The sequence below is a fragment of the Eleginops maclovinus genome, chromosome 10 (assembly GCF_036324505.1).
Source record: "Eleginops maclovinus isolate JMC-PN-2008 ecotype Puerto Natales chromosome 10, JC_Emac_rtc_rv5, whole genome shotgun sequence".
NCBI classification, from domain to species: domain Eukaryota; kingdom Metazoa; phylum Chordata; class Actinopteri; order Perciformes; family Eleginopidae; genus Eleginops; species Eleginops maclovinus.
In genome coordinates, this window is record NC_086358.1 from 11,850,066 (window position 1) to 11,870,260 (window position 20,195).

General features: G+C 41.0%; 2 protein-coding genes across 2 annotated transcripts; one reads left to right on the plus strand and one right to left on the minus strand.

Moving 5' to 3' along the window:
- Window positions 1–84: 84 nt before the first annotated feature.
- Window positions 85–10,722, minus strand: msh2 (mutS homolog 2 (E. coli)). The gene is made up of 16 exons (XM_063894022.1): window positions 10,482–10,722; window positions 10,099–10,247; window positions 8,001–8,285; window positions 7,499–7,645; window positions 6,966–7,115; window positions 6,348–6,481; window positions 5,761–5,960; window positions 5,171–5,280; window positions 4,950–5,073; window positions 3,154–3,304; window positions 2,969–3,066; window positions 2,420–2,665; window positions 1,748–1,952; window positions 1,422–1,669; window positions 862–1,037; window positions 85–362 (listed from the first exon to the last, which is right to left on the minus strand). The coding sequence occupies exons 1-16, from the start codon at window positions 10,687–10,689 to the stop codon at window positions 186–188; spliced, it is 2,808 nt and encodes a 935-aa protein (XP_063750092.1). The 5' UTR covers window positions 10,690–10,722; the 3' UTR covers window positions 85–185.
- On the plus strand, window positions 9,130–19,273 carry gch2 (GTP cyclohydrolase 2). Its single transcript, XM_063894029.1, has 7 exons — window positions 9,130–9,339; window positions 16,289–16,734; window positions 17,133–17,242; window positions 17,410–17,465; window positions 18,000–18,031; window positions 18,159–18,243; window positions 18,474–19,273. Exons 2-7 carry the CDS (start codon window positions 16,446–16,448, stop codon window positions 18,601–18,603), a joined length of 702 nt encoding a protein of 233 aa, XP_063750099.1. The 5' UTR covers window positions 9,130–9,339; window positions 16,289–16,445; the 3' UTR covers window positions 18,604–19,273.
- Window positions 19,274–20,195: the final 922 nt, after the last annotated feature.

A 20,195-nucleotide genomic window follows, 5' to 3' on the forward strand; every position in this document is an offset into this window, starting at 1 on the left:
CAGCTGAAGAATCTCAAGTGTTTGTTTGGGCATGTTCAAAATGGCCAGAATAATGTATTCTAAAAGAAATCTGACACAAGCATATCCAGTAATAACTCTTTATTGAAAAACTAAACATCTGAAGCGCTCTAGTGTGGTTACCTACAGAACATAAATTTGGGGTTTGTTTGTCTCGATCCTGAAAATCAAGCTGTTTTTGCAGGAATGTAGCGTGACAGGATCTCTGTGATGTATGTGTTGTTTTTGGAAAGGAGCTCCTGCTTCATCTTCCTGAGCGCTGTCTTCACCTCTTCGTCACTCATGGTGGCAGCCGGGAGAGACTTGGCATTCTCCAGAAACTTCTGGATCAGGGTTTCCCCCTCCTGAAGGAGAGACACAGCACATCAGGTCAATTGTTGTTCCTGAGGGATGTTACCACTGCCAGTAGACCAAATCTCCATGTTTACATTCATTGTCTCATGGTGGGAATGCAGTGCGTGTGATGCTGGTAAGGTCAAAACCTATTGCATCTGTAAAATCTTTAGGAACCCTGAAGGAAAAACTGATTTTCAGCCTCAAAACAACATGTGCTATATATACAGACATATAAACAAGTATAACACGTCATACTATACCATATATTCCTAAAGCTTTTGTCCTAAATTGCCATAGTATGTCAAAGTAACTGTAAAGTGCATTTATGTTTAAAAAAGAAAAAAGGTATGACAATGTTATCATTGGATGTCACAAATAATATAGAATTTAAAGACACACGTCATGCTTCTACTGAAGTAGGGGTCGGTTCTTGTTTCTAATGAGGCCATGCTGCATGATTATAAGTAGGTTGCTATGACAGCTGGACGGTGAAGCACTGAGCCCTACTTGTTTGTCCGTCCGTCGTCTCTTGGCCTCGGGCTCTTCCTCCAGCTCCGGTTTCTCCCCTGCAGGTTCTTGGAACTCCTCCAGCTCCGCCGCCTTTTCCTTCGCCATGGCCACCACCGATGGCGGGAAGCAAGCCAACTCCGCAACATGGATACCGAAACTCTGGTCACACACACCTGAACACAGTGTCAGTGGCCGGGTCAGTCCACATGCTATTCTTCTTCACATTACAGTTTCCAAAAACAATAAAATAAACCATTTCTAGATCAGCTTACATCCCCATTAGGGCAGAAGAAAAATAACAAAGATTCAAATGTCAATAACTATTAATCTAACAATGATGGAAACGGGGTGGCAGTATCAGAAGTCCCCAAGCACAGAGCATGGACTGCTCCTTATACTGGGATGTGTGCAATGATTAAAAGAGGATTTTATTCAAATCCTTCATTTATGTTTGGATTGTTCGATTAATCTTCTGACAAAATAATATCAAAACCTCGTTACACTACATTTAAAACTCCCCAGCCATAAAGGTATGACAGCATGCGTGTGGTTTGCACCTGGTTTGATCCTGTACAGCATGGTCAGAGTGTTGTGTGTGGTCAGAGCGGTGACGTGCAGGTTGTGGACGGTGGACTGCTGCGCTGCCATTGCCGTCAGCTCGTGGAAGTGAGTGGCAAACAGACAGAAGCAGCTGATTTTAGAGGCGATGTGTTCGCTTATGGCCCAGGCCAGACCAAAGCCGTCGTACGTGGACGTGCCTCTTCCGAGCTCGTCGATTATGATGAGAGAGTTCTCTGTGGCCGAGCTGAAGAGGCGAAACGTGCGATGAGAAATGCTTGTGTCATTTTTAAAGCAGTTAGCAATTTGTGCAATTTGTTCTTACCGCAGTATGGCAGCCGTCTCCAGCATCTCGGACATAAAAGTGGACACTCCTTTGACCTGGCTATCTCCCGCTCCCACCCTGGCTAGGACGCTGTCAATCACACTAAGCTCCGCCTTCTCACATGGCACAAAGCAGCCGATCTGAGCCATCAGAGCGATCACTCCCACCTGACGGATGAACGTCGACTTGCCGCCCATATTTGGTCCTGTGGAGACAAGAGTTATGTGTGACTTTTTGTCATGTGCCGTTATTCTCAGAACTAGGGGGGAAAGCATCTAAAAAAAGTGTGAAGATTAGGCAAATTACTATAGTTACGGATAAGAACCTGACCCCTGGGATTGAAACACATTTTCACACACAGGATACAACACAGAAAGTGATTGTTCTTCGTTTGTTTTGGCTGTTGTGTGACTGATCTCTGAATCAATGGAATGGGTGAAAAGGAGACTGAAAAGTTCAGAATGTTTTGTAAGCAGTGTGAAAATATTTAAACAAGGTGATGAATGTAAAGGGGCAGCTCCATTCAGCTTTGCTTAATAATGAGTGTTTTTGAAAAGGGGATAGTAATGAAAGGGTCCCATATTCACTCCCATTAGCTTTGATATGTTTCTCAACACACTTGCATTGAAAGTGTTTTATATGTACCTTTGGAAGTGCATTATGTGGTCACACCTGTAATTATGTAGAAGTTCTTCTCTCCCTGGATGAAGGTGATATCGTTGGGTATGAAGGCAGTGTCTGCGTCAGTCTCCATGCAGGGATGTCTGGCCTGCGTCAGCTCCATACGCCTGCAGCCTTCCGCCAGCAGACGAGGCCGCACGTACGGCACAGGAGCGGATACTGATGCCACGGCAAAACTCACCACGGCATCCAGCTGGGCTATCACATCACTCAGCGTCTGGAGGGGATCCACGTAGCCTGGTGGGTGAAAAGTTCAGCACTTCAAATGAATTAGCATAGAAACAGGAGACTGAAGCATGTGCAGGTTCCAAAAAGATTTGTATCTGGTTAAAGAATGCCTTCTGACAAGAATCTTATTCAAAGTACACTACAGTTTGTTGCCCAATGTAGAAAATGGGAATGAAATCAATTACTAGAAGGTCACATTAGACAAATCCGGTCATGGTTTCCCCCTAAATCAGCTGACGTAACGTCTTCTGTCTGTCAAATCGATGCCATGCCGATGAGCCACAGTGAGCAGCATGTGATGGCGTTCCTCACCTGAGGCTATGTTGATGATCTCTTTGACAATGGCGTCCTGGGCCTCCTCGTACTCCTCCCGGTTCTTTGTGTACTCCTCGTTCAGAGAGCTCAGCTTTCTGTAGACATGTGAGACAACAGAGGGTAAGCTGATAGGAAGAGAGCATCTATACGGGGAGGACATGAGGTGTGCGAGTGACACAGACCCGTTTGTGAAGCGCACTCCGTTCTTCTGAACGTCCAGCGTGCTGAACTTCTTGTTGTTCCTCAGGCCCTTCTCCTCCTTGCAGGTGACTCTCAGGTAGAAGCCCAGCATGGCGTTAGATTCCAGCTTCACCGTCTTACCAGCATCCAGACCTGAAACACAACGCTACTGCAGTCAGACGCAAATTGAATCATCATCATATAAATGCCACTAATGGAATCAAATACATCAACATACAAAAAAGGAACATACACACTTTTCAAACACAAATGGAAACATTTACACTGAAATATCTACATGTGTTTGAATATTATAAAAACAATATAAGTGTCTCTTGTGTTTATTTACTCGTTTCTTATGCGATAAAGCTTGCATTCACTTAAGTATGAATAATGTGACCAATTTTCCAAATAAGGCTGGGCATTAATAACATACTGTGTAATGAAGGCATTTCTAGAGCTGCAAAGATGAATCTATTGTCAGCTATTGATTTAGTCGCCAACTGTTTTATAGAGGCCCTGTTAGGCTATCGGGGTTTTTTCTTTCCTGTAGAGGAAGAAGAATTGGAGGATGAAGCCCTTTATTCTTGTCATACATGTACAGCACACACAAAATGTAACCTCTGCAGTGGGCAGCTATTATCAGTGTTTGTCCAATCTCAACAGAGGCGGTCTGCTAACCAATCAGAGCAGACTGACCTCTGGTTTCAGACAGAGGGAAAAAAGAGCTTTTTTTTTTAACATTAAAGCATGTAAACATGTCACAGTAGAGGCAAAATTATAAATATGAAACCTGAAAATGAACATTATGGGACCATTTTTAATCGATTAATCAGTTTGACATTTTCAACAAAAAATAATCAATTAAATCGAGAAAGTAATCCAGATTAATCAGCATTTTAAAAACGTGTTAGTTGCATACCTAGTCGGCTTTGTAGAACTGAGATTCAAAAGATTTTTTATTATAACCTATGGATTATAAAAATGTCTACAGATCTGAGTTACTCGCCATCTGGGATAAGTACATAAGGGTGGCCAATAGCAAAAATATATGCATCTGAAGCATATCAAAAGCTATCTAGTAGAATCACAAAGTGAATTGTTTCCATAGTGGGTGTATAGCCCAAGCTAAATGCAACAAAATGAATTTCACGGTGTGGGACAGACACAGCTCCAGTTTCAGAGGCTATCTGTCTGTGGGAATCTAAAGCCTGGACAGATCCTCCACACTGATAAACCTGAAATGTCTATACCTTCTGTACTAGGACATAAAAAAGATTGGTTATCTGTAAGGAAAATTTGATTTGTAACACCGGGTTGTCTGGCTGCTCAGTGGAAAATGGTTATGAATTGAAGAGCTCCAGCCTGCTTTAGCGGGAGCAATAGAGGTTCGTCATGTCTATTAAATGTCCTTTCTTTTTGTGAAAATAAAAAACTACCATTATGAGAAATACACTGTATAGAAAAACACATTTAGAATGTGTTCAGTTTTTCTTTCTTTTTTACAAACATTGAAGTTTGCAGACACACATGGAAAGCGAAAACAAATGTCCATCTCAAAAACAGTTGAATGTTTTCTCCATTCAGCCTGATATTTCATTTTGGTCTTTCATTTGGAATAATCTGAAGAATTTACTACACTGGAAAAAAAAGCACATGATGACAATGTGATCGACTTGCTTTGACTTCTTTGTCACACATATTAAAAGCTCATCAGCAGATGCATGCGTACAGATATCTGCTAGATAAATAAACTTGGTCTCAGTGCCTGGTGTGTGTGTGTGTGTGTGTGTGAGACCTAGTTCTCTGGCTGCACTGTTCAGCACCGCCTGCATGCTCTTCTCCAGCTCGTCCATCTTTTCTCTCAGCTCGCTCAACATTGGGTCGAATGACGCCTTCACCAAGAACTCATGGTGGTCAATCTACACAAAACATGCAAGAAAAGAAACATGTAAACAGCGTGAAGAGTATTATGGGAGAGATATTCTTAAATTGTACATAAAATACTAAAGCAAAGACCTGGTTCATGTCCAGCGTGGTTTCAATCATCTCCTGGTATTTAACAAAGTCAGAGTGCAGGTCTCTGAGAGGAGAGAGGAACACCGCCTCCAACAGAACCTCGTAGCTACCTAGAGCAGGCACACGTGCACACACACACAAAATAAATGTTTGCAGGCTACTAATGCATGTAAATCACTAGTTTATCAGTTTATCAAATTTACCAAAATATCAAACCGTTTCTTTAAAAAGAATGTAAGTTTCATTAAAAATAAAAGCAATGTAGCAAAAATCTGAAGGGTGAAGGCTATGCTGCTTTTTTTTTGATAACTGCAGTACAGAATTATTGTATATTAATGGGCTACAGCAGCTGGAGACTGTCAGGTAACAAGGTTTTCAGTGGAGAGAAGAATGAGTCTTTTTTGGGCTCTGGACTGTTAATGGACAAATCCAGGATCCTCATGTTGACAGAGGGATTTGTAGAATAAATACCCAGATTTATGAAGGCTATGAGTGCAAAAGGAGGAGCAACAAACCTCATCAAACTAATAAATTGGCCACACAGTGTACAGTGCATTAACGCTTAGTATGAGCTGCAGCTTTGTGTGTACCCGAGTATCTCTCCAGGGCGCCGACTAGGGCAGGGAGGTGGCTCACAGCCTGGTAGACACGGTAGCAGTCCTGAAGAGTGGCAGAGTGACGGTGGAACTTCTTGGACAGGCGGTTAAGGTCCGGAAAACGCCGCAGCAAATCCTCCTGGCAAGTCTGTCTGAGCTCAGAGTCACAAACAAAGCTCTCCACCATGTCCAGCCTATAAACACGGCAAGAAAACACTATGAGAATCCTCAAAGTTTGTCCTATGTGGTTATTGAATTTACCTAGAGTGTCTCAAATTTAGAATTCTAAATGTATTTAAATTCTCCATGATAAAGGTATCCAACACATTGAAATAACAAATTCTGTTATTTTATCTTTCAACAGCTTCTTGATCTATAAACTGACGGTCCTGGTTCATTTATTCTACATTAAGTAGCTTAAATCAAAAGCTTATATAAAGATTGAAAGTTTAACTGGGTAAAAGCTACTTTTCAAAAATCTGACAGGAGGTGAGCCACTGGAGAGAAGGCAGTTAGATTGGCTTTAATCTTTCTAAAAACTAACACATTAAAATACACCTCTGCTCCCATCGCCATATTACCTCTCCTCTATTTTGGTTTTGTCCATGAGTGGCTGTTTGATCCACTGGTTGACCAGACGCTGACCCTGCGGCGTGCGGCACTTGTTCAACAGACCGGCCAATGAATGAGCTCCACTGGTGTCATCAGGGGATCCCTGCAGGAATCCATTAACAGGTAAGGATAATACACAGTTCCCATGGCTTTTATAGCACCTGTTTATCCCTGGGATAGAAAAAAAAACTCTGATCAATCAAACACTTTTTTGGTCATTCGCCTCATTGGCATAAGCACAGCCACACCAACACATAATGCTTCAGCAGCTGCAACACCAGAGGCTCAGTACACATTATCTTGGGTAGTTTTCCTTTCCTGACAACAACTTTTTCTTGAGAAATAATGTTTTGTCTGCCAATTATGGAATGGGGGACATCTCCAATCTAAGCTAAGCTTTGGGGAAAGAAGCCAATCAGAGTCGGCAGGTATAAGGTTGATAGATATGTGAAATAAACCCTAGTGAAAGCATGACATGTAAGACAAAGAATTGTGATTTGAGTCCCCTGACCTTGTCTGTAGTTTCTAGCTTCTTAGGTTAATTGGGCGAAACTAAGGACCTTGATGACCTGGTTCCTGTCACTGACCTGGAAGAGGTTGAGAGCCCTGACGGCAGCGTTGTCCAGCCTCATGTACTGACCCAGGTCCAGAGAGGTCAAACTGAAGGAGTTAAAGTTGGACTCGTCAGAGAGCAGCTCAAGGAAACGCACCACTGCGGCCAAGCACGACATGGCCACCTGAGAACAAAAGCACACACAGTCAACCGTAAATGAGAGGGGATATCAAGCACTTAAAACTACAGCTGCGCAAAGAGGTCAGGTAAAGACTTTCAGAAGATAGATTGAGATTTAACAGTAGCCAAATCTGGCACGTTCATTATCTTGTACTGGCTACTCATGGGAAATCAGTTGTAAAAGGTGTTATATGTTCCATTGGCTTATTATCTAAGAAATGTGAGTATTAAGAATCAGATTGTCCTGTTCAGTGCACTTGAGCTACCAATTCATTTCTTGTTTTCATACACTAATTCCTCTTTAGAAAACACTTATTTTTGTTGTGGCAGAATCAACAGTGTGAATGTGATGGTGTCGGGTTTGTTGGAATCTCTTTCTGTGATCACCTGTTTGTCCAGCTCAGGCAGCGTGTTGCTCGCCACGCTCTCTCCTTTCTTGGCCCTCAGCAGCCGGTTCAGATCCTGGATCGTGTCTTTGCTGCTGAACTCTGCTCTCTTCCTCTCGGAGACCAGCACGCCGCCTCGCTCTACCACCTACACAAACACAGAATCCCGACAATGTCTTCACACCGTAATTGCAAATGCATTCACAACTAACTCCTGCCTGTACTGTTAGTGGGTATTAAAAAAATACTCCTACTGTATTATTATTAAAGATATATAGATATATTTAGTTGCAGCAGTTTTTGAGACCTATACCTTTTGGGGAGCTTCTAGTTTCTAACTGCATATATGTTCTACATACACGTTCAATATAAAAGCAGCAGAAGCTCAAAGATTCATTTATAGTTTTTTTATATTTATTGAGCATATCGTGACTCACTTATGAAATATATTTTAGATGGAAGGCAGAGGTTTTGCCGTGTTCTTGTCCCTGACCACCACATACCTCCCGTAGTTTATTGTTGTCAGTGTTGCCTTCACCCTGGGCCAAGAGACACTCTTTGGGGCTGATTTGCACAAGAAGGGACTCCAGGTTGGAGAAGATCTCGTTGTCAGGAAACTCACACACTCCCATCGTTCTCTGGGCCGCGTCCACATAGCCGACGCCGACCACGCGCTGTCCATCAGCTCCTGTAGCAAAACGCACAGCTACAACTCCTGCACCGCCCACTGCTCCGGTTCCCCCACCGAACAGAATCTCCTCAAACTGAGTCAAGTTTCCTGGAGAGGCCTGAGGGGCGAAAATGGGCATATGGATGACAGGTAAGGGATTGAAAGACAAAGAAACAAACATTCTTTTTAGTGGTTTGACTACACAGTTGCTAACAAAGAGATCCGAAATTACAGGGCAATATTATCTTTAACAAGTTATTTGAGTTCAAATATGACAACAATGTGTTGTAGTGGATTCATATCAATTTAATATCGGAGTATTTGCAAATACATCCGACCATAATGCAATACAATAATAGACAGTGCAGATTACACCGGGTGACATTATCACATGCTGATTAAGGCATACAAAACAAAAGCTTTATAAACAGTACAGATCCTACCAAGAAAATATAAAGCATATTGGATTACTTGCACAATGAAAGAACACGTAGCTCTACATTTAACCAACAGAGGTAGTTTAACCAATAGAAATGTTCAGACTGACAGGCTGGCGAAATTTGTGTGGATATTGGATACATATTCAGCCAATGTTTGGATTCTAAAGACGTCGACTTGTAATGGTGGTCATACTTTATGCTCATTTGCTTTTTATTATGTTACTGTTATTTTTTGATCTCGATATAATTAGGAGGAGGAAGGATTTCATTATGTATTGTTCTGATTATTATGCTTCTTCATGCACTGCTGCTGAGTCTGCGTACTAAACTGAACTGCGTACTATAAAGACAGGCGTAGTAACACCTTCTGTGCGCTTCGACAGCGCATCGATACCTTCACTTCTGTTTCCCCCAGAAGTGAAGGTATCAATGCTCCCCCAGAAGTGAAGGTATCAATGCACTGTCGAAGCACGCAGAAGGTGTTACTACGCCTGTCTTTATAGTATACACTTTCCACAGCATAGAAAAAGCCACGTTTGAATTTGCGTAACCGAACTTTGTTTCATGTCACAGGTCATATAAACCTATGTAAACAGGAAAATCGTGGAAGACTTTGGTCGCATCTAACTACAGCCCTGAAACTTACCGTTGGCCATGCTGAGTCTAGCTACAAATGCTAACAGGAGTGACAGCGCGTCTGACTGACTGGGAGGTCGCACAACGCTCGGAGAGGTACGTATCATCTCGTCTCACTTCTGAGAAGAACATATTTCATTGTTAAAGTTAAGCATTGAGGCTGCCATGTTTTGTTGTACCCCTGTCATGGGCATGTTAAATATAATAAAGAAGAATTTCATTTAACCAAGTCTGTGTCACTTCCTCTTTTAGTACTGTCAGGATCACTGATTATTAAGCATTACTATGATTCCACAGCTTTTTACTTATTTCAAGAAATTTAAGAAAACTATTCTACATACAGAGGAAAATATTCTTAGCTATATCAAGAAAAGTACACTAGTTTTTAGTATGACTTTGCTGGTTTCGAGAAATACATGGCCTAGTAGTGCATACCACTATGTCAAGATAATGGCTCTAGCATTTACTTAATTCAAGAATATTTTTCAGTATATTGAGAAAAAAGGCCACGTGTGTTTAATTAGAATCAAGAAAAATGTACTTGTTATTAGATAAAATACACTAATTAAGGTATTTGTGGGTTAATTGAGATAAGATATTTTTACTTGTTTTGAAAAGTCTTGACAAGCCACATTTTCTTGTTCCATTGGCAGATAATTTTGCTATTTTTAAGCAAAATATACCTAATTTTTGTACTTTTTTTTCCTTGTTTTTGAAAGCTGACTTTTTGCAGTCTGCGTTACCCTGATTAATGCTAACTATGTGTGTTTAATGTTGCAAAACCAATTGCACTTCGCGGACAAACAAAAAGGCTAGTCACATAGACACTCATGTCATCGGTAGTCATCACGGTACCTTGTACTCGAGCTTCCAGTCGTGCTCTTTGCTGCTCTTGTTGTGGTTTTTGTAAACTTCCACTCTGTACTGCCTCACCAGCAGCAAGTCTCTCACAAAGGCCTCGAAATTCATCTTGCTCAGGACCACACTTTCCAGCTTGCGACTCCCTGTAGACAAACATGCCCATATTAATTCAGAAACAACCTGTTTGCCCACATGTAATGCAAAGCTCTCTGCTAATGTGGCAGAATGTGTGGCTAATAGATGCATTTGTAAGTTAACTAGCTTAGCTAGCTTAGCTTGCATCGACATCTTAGCCTCTATGCATTATCAACAGTTAGCTTGCAGCCGCCAGTCTGCAAGATCCAGCTATGTGGTTCGCTAGCTAGTGGTTAGGTTACCTGAGCCCAAATATTTGATGACCCCATTCGTCTTGAAAACTTCTTTCGCCGCGAATACGGCATCTTTTCCGTGTACAGTGTAGAAGTCGTTACGATCAAACACTCTGAAAGTAGTGTCCGGTTTCTCCGGCATGGAGAAAATGAAGCTTAGAAAGCCACTTTCGGCTGCACTGTCCATAGACAGGTTGTGTTTCGGCTGCACCGCCATGCTGGAATCTCCCGCCACCACTGTGGCCAAACCGGAAACTACGTTCTTCTTCTTCGGGAGTATTTGCGGTTTGCAAAGCAACATAAACAATGCATACTGCCTGCTACTGTATGGTAGTGTGGTAGTGTGTTAATTCATTGTTATACTAGCATTTTTTGTACCTTTTTATAAGCCTGTTTTGTCTTGAATATTTCTCATAAAAAACAAACACTTCCTAATTAGATTTGCAAGCAAAAAGTGTTTTTTTGACTGTTTTTTTTAGGGTTTTAAGAAACATCATCATTTTGGCATCTTACATTTAAAGCAATATATTGTGTATTAGAAAAATAATAAGAATGTTTAAGTTCTTAAAGGACTTTGAGTGCAGTTAAAATATAATGCAATTTATCAGCCGTGGGGAAATTCCAAATAGACCCAGAGACAATAAGTGTTCTGTTAAATAAAAAGGGTAAAACATGAATGATAATTCCATGCCTGCATGTGAGAGTTACGTGACACATCTGCTCCCTATTCCAGGATCTGTGAAAACTCATGAATGCCATGGAATGTGGTTTCCAGGAAACTTCTTGAATAATGTCATCGGCAACCATTCAACATTAACCTCTTGTGTTTGTTTGTAGAACAATAGTGTCAAGACGTAATAGTGATACTGTGTTAAATGTACAGAAATCAAGTTTTTTAGGAACTTACTTGTAAAGGTACTTAGGCCGAGACTCTATCAAGCACAAGAAATTTGGAGCAGTTTAGAGAAAGTATTGTTAAGTTTCAACAACTTCCTCTTAAGATGTACTTTTATTAATCCCCATGGGGAAATTTGTGTTCTGCATTTGACCCATCCTAGTGTTAGGAGCAGTGGGCTGCCATATGTACAGTGCCCGGGGAGCAGTGTAGGGAACGGTGCCTTGCTCAGGGACACCACGGTAGCACTTGGTCTTTCGGGGACTTGAACTGCTGACCTTCCAGTTCCCAGGCCAAGTCCCTCTTTCACGGCGAGTGCCTCAAAATGGCGGCGACGCAACGGCAAGGTTATTCCAAGTAAAAGAAGGCTTTTAATAACTTTTGTTTCTTGTGGTTTTAAGAAGGTCCTGACCCGATGTGAAGTCAATCAGATTTAATCTGTAGGGTTTGTTAAGGTACAGAGCCATGAAATGCCATTAATACACAAACAAATCAAACTAAATTCCAAATCGCTGAATTAATTTTTTCAATGCCCTGTGTGATACATTTGCTTTGCAAATATCGTAAACCTAGGGTGAAACGTATAACTACTGCTGCTGCTTTAAAGTTTTCACACTGATTATATATCAGTAAATAGTCCACTGGTGAATTTAAAAACAGCGGTTGCTCAGAAGTGTTTTAATGAGACTGTCTACGTCATCATTCCGAGTATTAGAGGCCTTTAGCTCAGCGGCGGTGACTACAATGTTATGTTTACAAAACGTTTTTAAATACCTTCTGTTATACTGAGGCATTTGCCCACGAACCTGACGTGTTTTTACCAGTTTGTGAAAGAAAAAAAATCAACAATTTTCACGCTTTATACTGGTCAGAAGAAAACACTCTGACGAGAAGGTTGCCATTGAGGTCACATGGGGCTATAATAGTGGAGCTAAGGTAAAAGCAGTGCTTATACATTTAAATGTTTGGTCATATTATCATCACGTGAGCTGATGAAGAGATGTATTCCCAAATTATCTTACTTTTTAGAGTGTGAATATTTCACAAATACTTCAAATACAAATCTATTTACAGTAAGATTTCAACTTGTTTTTAAATTATTTGAAAACCATAGATGACTGGCTCTAAACACTGAGCAAGGTTTTTCATCCAAATGTAATTATCGTAGAAATGTATAATAGTCCCATATAATTACTGTATATATATATATATATATATACAGTATATATATACTGTATATATATATATATATATCACTGTAAGTTTGTTCTGCAATTAGACTTTCCCACAGTTTCAATCCACATCTAACTAATGGAAAAATGGCTGTCTCTCTTTAACCTTTGTTAAATTATATTATATATAAATTATAAATAATTACCATTTATGCTAGTTTTCGGCCGTATAGCCAACATTTACAACACGGTAGTGTAAATTGCCTTGTTGTATGCAGTTGGTCCCTCTGACCAGATGTTTTCCAATACCCTGTAATATAGAATTTGATTGGCTGTTCCCCTTCTTCCTTCCCTTTAAGAATCTGGTTTAATGTTTGATCGGGGTCAGATCCTGTATTACTTTTGTTGTGCAGGTTATCTGGCCTCCAGCTAGAACTTGATTCTGTTAAATGCTTTTCTTTTATTAAATAACACAACTTTGAATAATCATTGATTATTATAATGAAATATTCAACGTCTGGAACAAGATGACTCATCTAGTAAAAAAGTACACTTTTTGTGATAATTTAGAAGTGAAGGATTAAATTAAATATCAGACAACAACTTGAAAGCATGACCTACATTTTGGCTGTAAATCTAAAAACATGAATAAATCCTATTTGACTGAGGATAATTTCTGATCAGGTGACCGATTTTGGATTGAAACAATTCCATTGATGAACTGCAAACCTCCATAGTAATCACACATGACGTGCAGGAATAAGGCAGCTCAGAGCCATCATGGAGATTAAAGAGTTCATGGTGTCATAAGCTCATCATCACAATTGTTCATTTTTGCTCATTTGTTTACATTTGTTACACAGTGTGACATAGGAAATAACAATTTAGGACTTGGTTTAAGCATGGTATAGTTTAACTAATGTATAATTGAGGCCTTTCCAAGAACCAGCACCTTATCGTGGTAGAGAGGTTTGTGTGCCATGGCAAATTGGTCTCAGATAAGGGGCCAGACTAAGATTGGTTCAAAAGAGCTCATGACAAACACACATGAAAGCGAGGATACCCGGCCCCGGAGGAAGCCCTGGGTCCCCATCTGGAGCCAGGCCCAGAAGCGGCTGGGATGAGGATCAGCACCTACAAATCTGAGGCCATGGTTCTCAGCAGGAAACCGATTGACAGTCCACTCCAAGTAGGGAATGAGGCCTTTCCCCAAGTGAAGGAGTTCAAGTATCTCGGGGTCTTGTTCTCGAGTGAGGGAACAATGGAGTGTGAGATGGGCCAGAGAATTGGAGCAGCAGGAGCGGTACTGCAGTCACTTTACCGCACCATTGTGACAAAAAGAGAGCTGAGCCAGAAGGCAAAGCTCTCTGTCTACCGGGCCATTTTCGTTCCTACTCTCACCTAGGGTCATGAAGGATGGGTCATGACCGAAAGAACGAGATCGCAGATACAAGCGACAAAAATGGGATTTCTTCGCAGGGTGGCTGGCATCTCACTTAGGGATAAGGTGAGAAGTTCAGTCATCCGGGAGGGACTCGGAGTAGAACCGCTGCTCCTTCGCGTTGGAAGGAGCCAGTTGAGGTGGTTCGGGCACCTAGTGAGGATGCCACCTGGGCGCCTCCCTAGGGAGGTGTTCCAGGCACGTCCAGCTGGGAAGAGACCGAGGGGTAGACCTAGGACCAGGTGGAGGGATTATATCTCTTCGCTGGCCTGAGAGCACCTTGGAATCCCCCAGTCAGAGCTGGCTGATGTGGCCAGGGAAAGAGAAGTTTGGTGCTCTCTGCTGGAGCTGTTACCTCCGTGACCCTGATGGATAAGCGGGAGAAGATGGATGGATGGATGGATAATTGAGGAGACTCAGTATCACCTGTGTGCAGCATATGTTCCAAGTAAATTGTGAGAAACAGATATTATGCAAAAAATGGATTTAAGAACAGAGCATATTCAGGTGGCAATATGCAGTATGAATAGCCTTCAAAAAACTAAAACCACTCTGCGGTAACGAGAGTCAAGTATCTGAACCAAACATTTGAAGCCATTAGTCTCATCTGCCTGACCCAAGGTTTGTGCTGATGTGAGACGGCGGGGGGGGGGGGGGGGGGGCAGACCCATGTGGGACAGTGTCAACAGCTGTATTGTTTGTGTGCCTCCTGAGTCTTTGGAGGAGGCCTGGTTGAGGAGTGTCACTCGGTTTTGGAGCAGGAAATGGTGGCCATTCTCAGACCGGACCCATGAATGTCATTGCAAGTATAGCAGCCTTGGAACTCAGCCGGACTTTAGCAGGGGCAGAACTGAGTGTCTTTTCTGGGAAGTGAAGCCATCCAAGGCCATAGACAAAATGGAACTATGTACTAACACAAAGGGACACAAGGTCATCAATGTCTCTATTCACCGTTGGACTATTTGTAAAATCTAAACATTAGGAAAAGAAATGTAACACTAATCCACCATTATGAGAAATTTAGAATCACTTGAAAGAGTTACTTATGGTTTGAAGTCAAATTAAAATTAACATTAGAACTAAAGTTAGTAAAAACAAAAAAATGAGTTGCACGGTTCAGAATCTAATCAATACACAATTTTTACAAGCTCTGCAGTAAAACGGACAACTAGATTAGGTACATTACAGGAGCATTATACTACACCTAAACATGCACACTTATTCTAGTAGGGATTAGAGGACAGGTCTAATGTTTTGAGCAAAAGTCATTTATTTTAGTAATTTTATTTACCCTATTTAATTAAATTACTATTTTTGAGTTACAACTCTAAAGAAAACAACAATTTCCAATGTGGATAGGGTAAATACTGATGGTTTATTTGAAGTTCCAGCTGGAAAATTGACAAGACATTTGATGCAGCCAAGAGTTGACACAGCGGTTACCAAACCAATTCTCTCCTCTTCTGCAGTCCGAGGTTTTAACTAGCGTATAATCAACATTCCTCATCAGCGAGATTAAACAAATATGGACCCTGAATCTAACTATAGCTCTCATCCATGGAAAATAATGTGTGCCAGGGAACCTATGTTCCAGATAAGAAGGGCTTCTAGATGTTTGTTTTTTTTTTTCATCCATTTCATGTTAAGAAAAAAGGTAAAAAGTGTATTTATCCCTTGAAGGGCTTTCCATATTATCCCAAAATGTATAAACACACATAGGTCCAGTCTTTTAAATTAAATGTTTTAAATGGCAATGGCAATGCCATCCTGATATTCATCGCAATGTGGGATCACACTTAGCCATACTTTGTTTCTTGTTACCTGTCTCACAATGACATTTCACATGACAGTTCAAAAAAGATGAACCTATCGGCAAAACTGAATAAGCCTCCTGAATGAGCAGCAACATGTGTTCAATTACTGTATATAATGTATTTGATTTGGAAGTTCTTGCAATTTCAAGATAGAAATATTGATGAGAATAAAGTGTATCGTATAGCAATTGTCAAAATTGTTATTTCAATTTGCAATTGTGAAAAAATTAATCATTTGAATGTTCACATATAGTTTACAGCAGAAAATGAATCGCAAACTCACTGTCTGATCAATAATTGATTGTTGCTTATACTTTTATATACCGAGTCTACACAGCTGTAAGCTCAGCTTTTTCTAAGTTGAATAAAATAAAATAAAACATAATTAGCATAACTGTAAAGAAATCATGCCTGGGCTCCACGTGAGCGGGGGGGTTGGGGGGGCTTTCTGTGATGACATTCAACCTGCTGACGAAATTAATGTTTTGACGTAGGCGGCACCTTGACGAACGATGTACACGAGGCACCCGGTTAGTGCTTTATAAACGCTGTGAGCACCGGGAACAGGACTAGCTTTCCAGACCTGCAGGGTATCTCAACTCCAGGACTCTTCTCAGCTCTTAGACTTAGACAAATCAAATAAACTCCAACATGAACGGCCACTGCAACGTTAATGTCAATGACACCGTGGAGGAGTTCCACTGCAACAGCTTCAGCGACCTCATCATCGACAGCAAGAAGTCCGTCGTGCATCGCAAGCACGACACGTCCCGCAAAAATGAAGAGGACCAGTCCCGCTTACCTACGCTCGAGGCCGCCTACACGAGCATCCTCCGGGAGCTCGGGGAGGACACAGACCGGCAGGGGCTGCTGCGCACGCCGTTGCGCGCCGCCAAGGCCATGCAGTTCCTCACCAAGGGCTACCACGAGACCATCGAAGGTGAGTCAACAGGTTCATCATTATTACCAATGAGAACAGTTCACTGCAAATACAACACCCTGCAAACTGAAATGCAGTTTAGTTGGTTCCACCTGGAAAAGCTTTAGGCTAGTTTTGTGATGGGGACTTTTTCCATTTGATTGAATTAAATTCTAGGCTAAATAGAGTAATGGTTTTGCTCCTCGGTAGTATATACAGACCTTATTTGATATATGGGCTAGGAGATTTCTTTACAGCAAAAATGCCAAAAGGTTCGTAGCTTAATTCTATGACAGTATGGGTTTTTGAATAAAATTGGACTGCTGGTGGGATATGACGGAATATGTCTCCTAGATGGATTTTCTAAGTGATTTTTTTTAAGCAGATATTTTTTAAAACAAGTGTGTTTGTGTACCTAGACATCTTAAACAACGCCATATTTGACGAAGACCATGATGAGATGGTGATTGTGAAGAACATTGATGTGTTTTCACTGTGCGAACATCACCTGGTGCCATTTTTTGGCAAGGTAAGACAAAGCATGTGGAGTGTTAGTGGGTTTAAAGCAAACATTGGATCATCATTAAATTGAGTTTATTGTGTCTAAGCCATGTAAGGCATTTGACTTGCTAATATATACCAACCTTTGCTCTGATTATGTGACCCCTGCACTCACTCTCTGTCATCTCTTTCTAGGTTCACATCGGGTACATTCCCAACAAAAAAGTGGTGGGACTGAGCAAGCTGGCAAGGTAATACACCCACAAACACACACACTGTATGTTTCTGGGGTTAGTGCAGGGTGGCTGCGTTCTTCTGTTATTTCAGTGCATTGACCTGGGGGATTAAGTCTAAGCCCAGTGGCCATCATCCAGTCCCCTCATCAAGCACACTCACAGACACAAGTCTGAACTCCATCCGCTCTCGAGCCATGAGAAAATCCATTCAGACCTGTGGGAATCACCAGTTATTATCACAGCCTCTCTGTCGGTCACCTTCTTTTTCCCTTTGCTAAAATATCACACCATCTCTAAATATACAAACCCAGAATCACAGTTACAGTGTTGTTGGGTTTCTTAGAAAAGCTTGCAGTAGGTGAATCTTGCACTACAGATTCTGAGAGTTCTGTAGGGTGAATCATTCACAGATGTGGGGTCTGTACAGTTGGATAGCCAGAGCAGAGGCCAGGGGGTCATGAACTGTTGCAACTCACTGTTTATCAAAAGATTAATCATTATTAATCCTGATCACTCCTCTTCTTTTTGCTTGTGCTCTGGTTTCTGCAGGATTGTAGAGATCTTCAGTCGTAGGCTTCAAGGTGAGCTCCCAAAGAAATATGCAGTATTAATAGTTTTTGCATATAGTTACAGCACTTTTCTTGTAGTTTACCCAATAATTTGAAGGCATCTCGTATCATGATGTTTACATGTATGTTATTGTTTCAGTTCAAGAGCGTCTTACCAAGCAGATTGCTGTGGGAATATCAGAGGCTCTGCAGCCAAAAGGTGTAGCTGTGGTTATTGAAGCATCGTAAGTACACACACACACACACGCACACGCACACACACACACACACACACACACACACACACACACACACACACACACACTTCCATCATCAGCATCTGTAGAATTCAAAGCCAAACAGCTAAAGCAAAACAGTTCTTCAGCTTAACATGTTTTTAAAGTCTTTGCCTCCCCTTAAAGCATGGTTAAATACTGCAGCTGCAAATCTGATTGTGACATGCGTGTGTTTGCAGGCACATGTGTATGGTCATGCGTGGTGTGCAGAAGATGAACAGCTGCACAGTGACGAGCACCATGTTGGGGGTTTACCTGGAGGACCCCAAAACCCGAGAAGAATTCCTGACTCTTTCACGAAGCGCCTAACAGATGTCATTCACTCCTGTGCCTTTGTAAATCACAGAAAGCTCTAGAGTGTCTTTGGATTCTAATCTGACTTTTTTTTCCAAAGGTACACATGACTAGCAGGAAATTTAAGCTGCGGTTTGATGCAGGATCCTAGCCCACTCTGGAGCTTGCCTCTTTAAACTGCCGTCTGATAGATTTCAGTCCTGCTGCAGAAATCCCTCACTGTGAACATAATAGGAAATGTAAGACTCACATTCTTGGTGCCTTTGGTAGATATTTTACAGTCTTAAATGGCAATATTGTTATTAAGTATGAAACTCGATGTGTTAACATGTCAATTGTTAAAATGTTATCTGTTTTTCATTGGAAATATCATTGATGCTTTAGCTGTTACTCGTACACCCTTTCTTGCTTTATTATTATATTTAGAAATTGTTGATTTTAAAATGCAATGACTGTGTCATTTATCGATACATTTGTAAAGTCTTTGTAATTTATAACATTTCTAAGATACTAATTATTAGATCTGCTGTCCAAAGTGTACAACAAATGATGCGCTGAAAGAAAAGAATGACGACTGTTGCATGTATTTTAAAGATTCTTTGCTCTAATAAAATGAAGAAAACATTTCTAAAGTTTTCGGCATTACTTTGTATGTGTCAATAAAAGAGAGAGCTGTCCACAAGGATGTAAGAGATGTACTGATTTAGTCAAATTACCTTTATTTACATTGATTTCTTTTGGCTGAAAAAAAAAATATTGTTATTTTTAAGGAAGGGAACATTTTTTGTAACAATCTATTTGCCGAGCTTGGTAGAGAAGGTGGAGGTCTGTGTGTATGACGTGAAAAGAAAGAAAACCAATACTGTCTTATTAGCACAAAGTACAGCTAAGGCTGATGGGAATGCTATTGGCTTTGCTGGTATTATAGACTAAGTCTTTATCATTAGCGCACAAACATTAGGTTCATTGTTCCTTGAGTACCATTGAGAGATACATTATATAGTTCATGATGTATACTATAAGTATGTAGTAAGGACTTGGGATACGGCTAGGTATACACATGATCTTTGCATCAGTATCACACACCTACATTTGGGGCTCTAAGGTTGGCTGTGTAACAGCTATTATCTAGAATACTGTAGTCCCTGAATGCACCACACCACAGAATAACAGGATCAAAAGCACAGTAAAAAAACAAGCAAACTGGAGGAACCAAAATGATTTAACCAGTTGTAATCTGTTTAGTTTTTTTGAAAAGGGTTATACATCCCATCATGACCTAACCTACTGTATATTACGTGTGATAGCTCGAGACTGATGCTGTTTTTGTGCTTTGGCACAACAGCATAAATCAATAATGAAACATAAAAACAAGTGTGTGCGCATATGGGTGAAGGCCTGAGGGAGAGAAGGGCCTTTAAATATCAAAGGAGGAGCCTGTTGTCAGACAACCTGTGAACTTTAACCTTTATCTCTGACATCAATGGAGAAGGGGGGGGTGGGGGTCTCCTCTGACAACGGAGCATGCAGTTTCTTAATGTGATTATGTAAGAGTAAACCAATTATTACAGGCAAACAGGATAAATATAGGTATGTTGTGCGTAAGA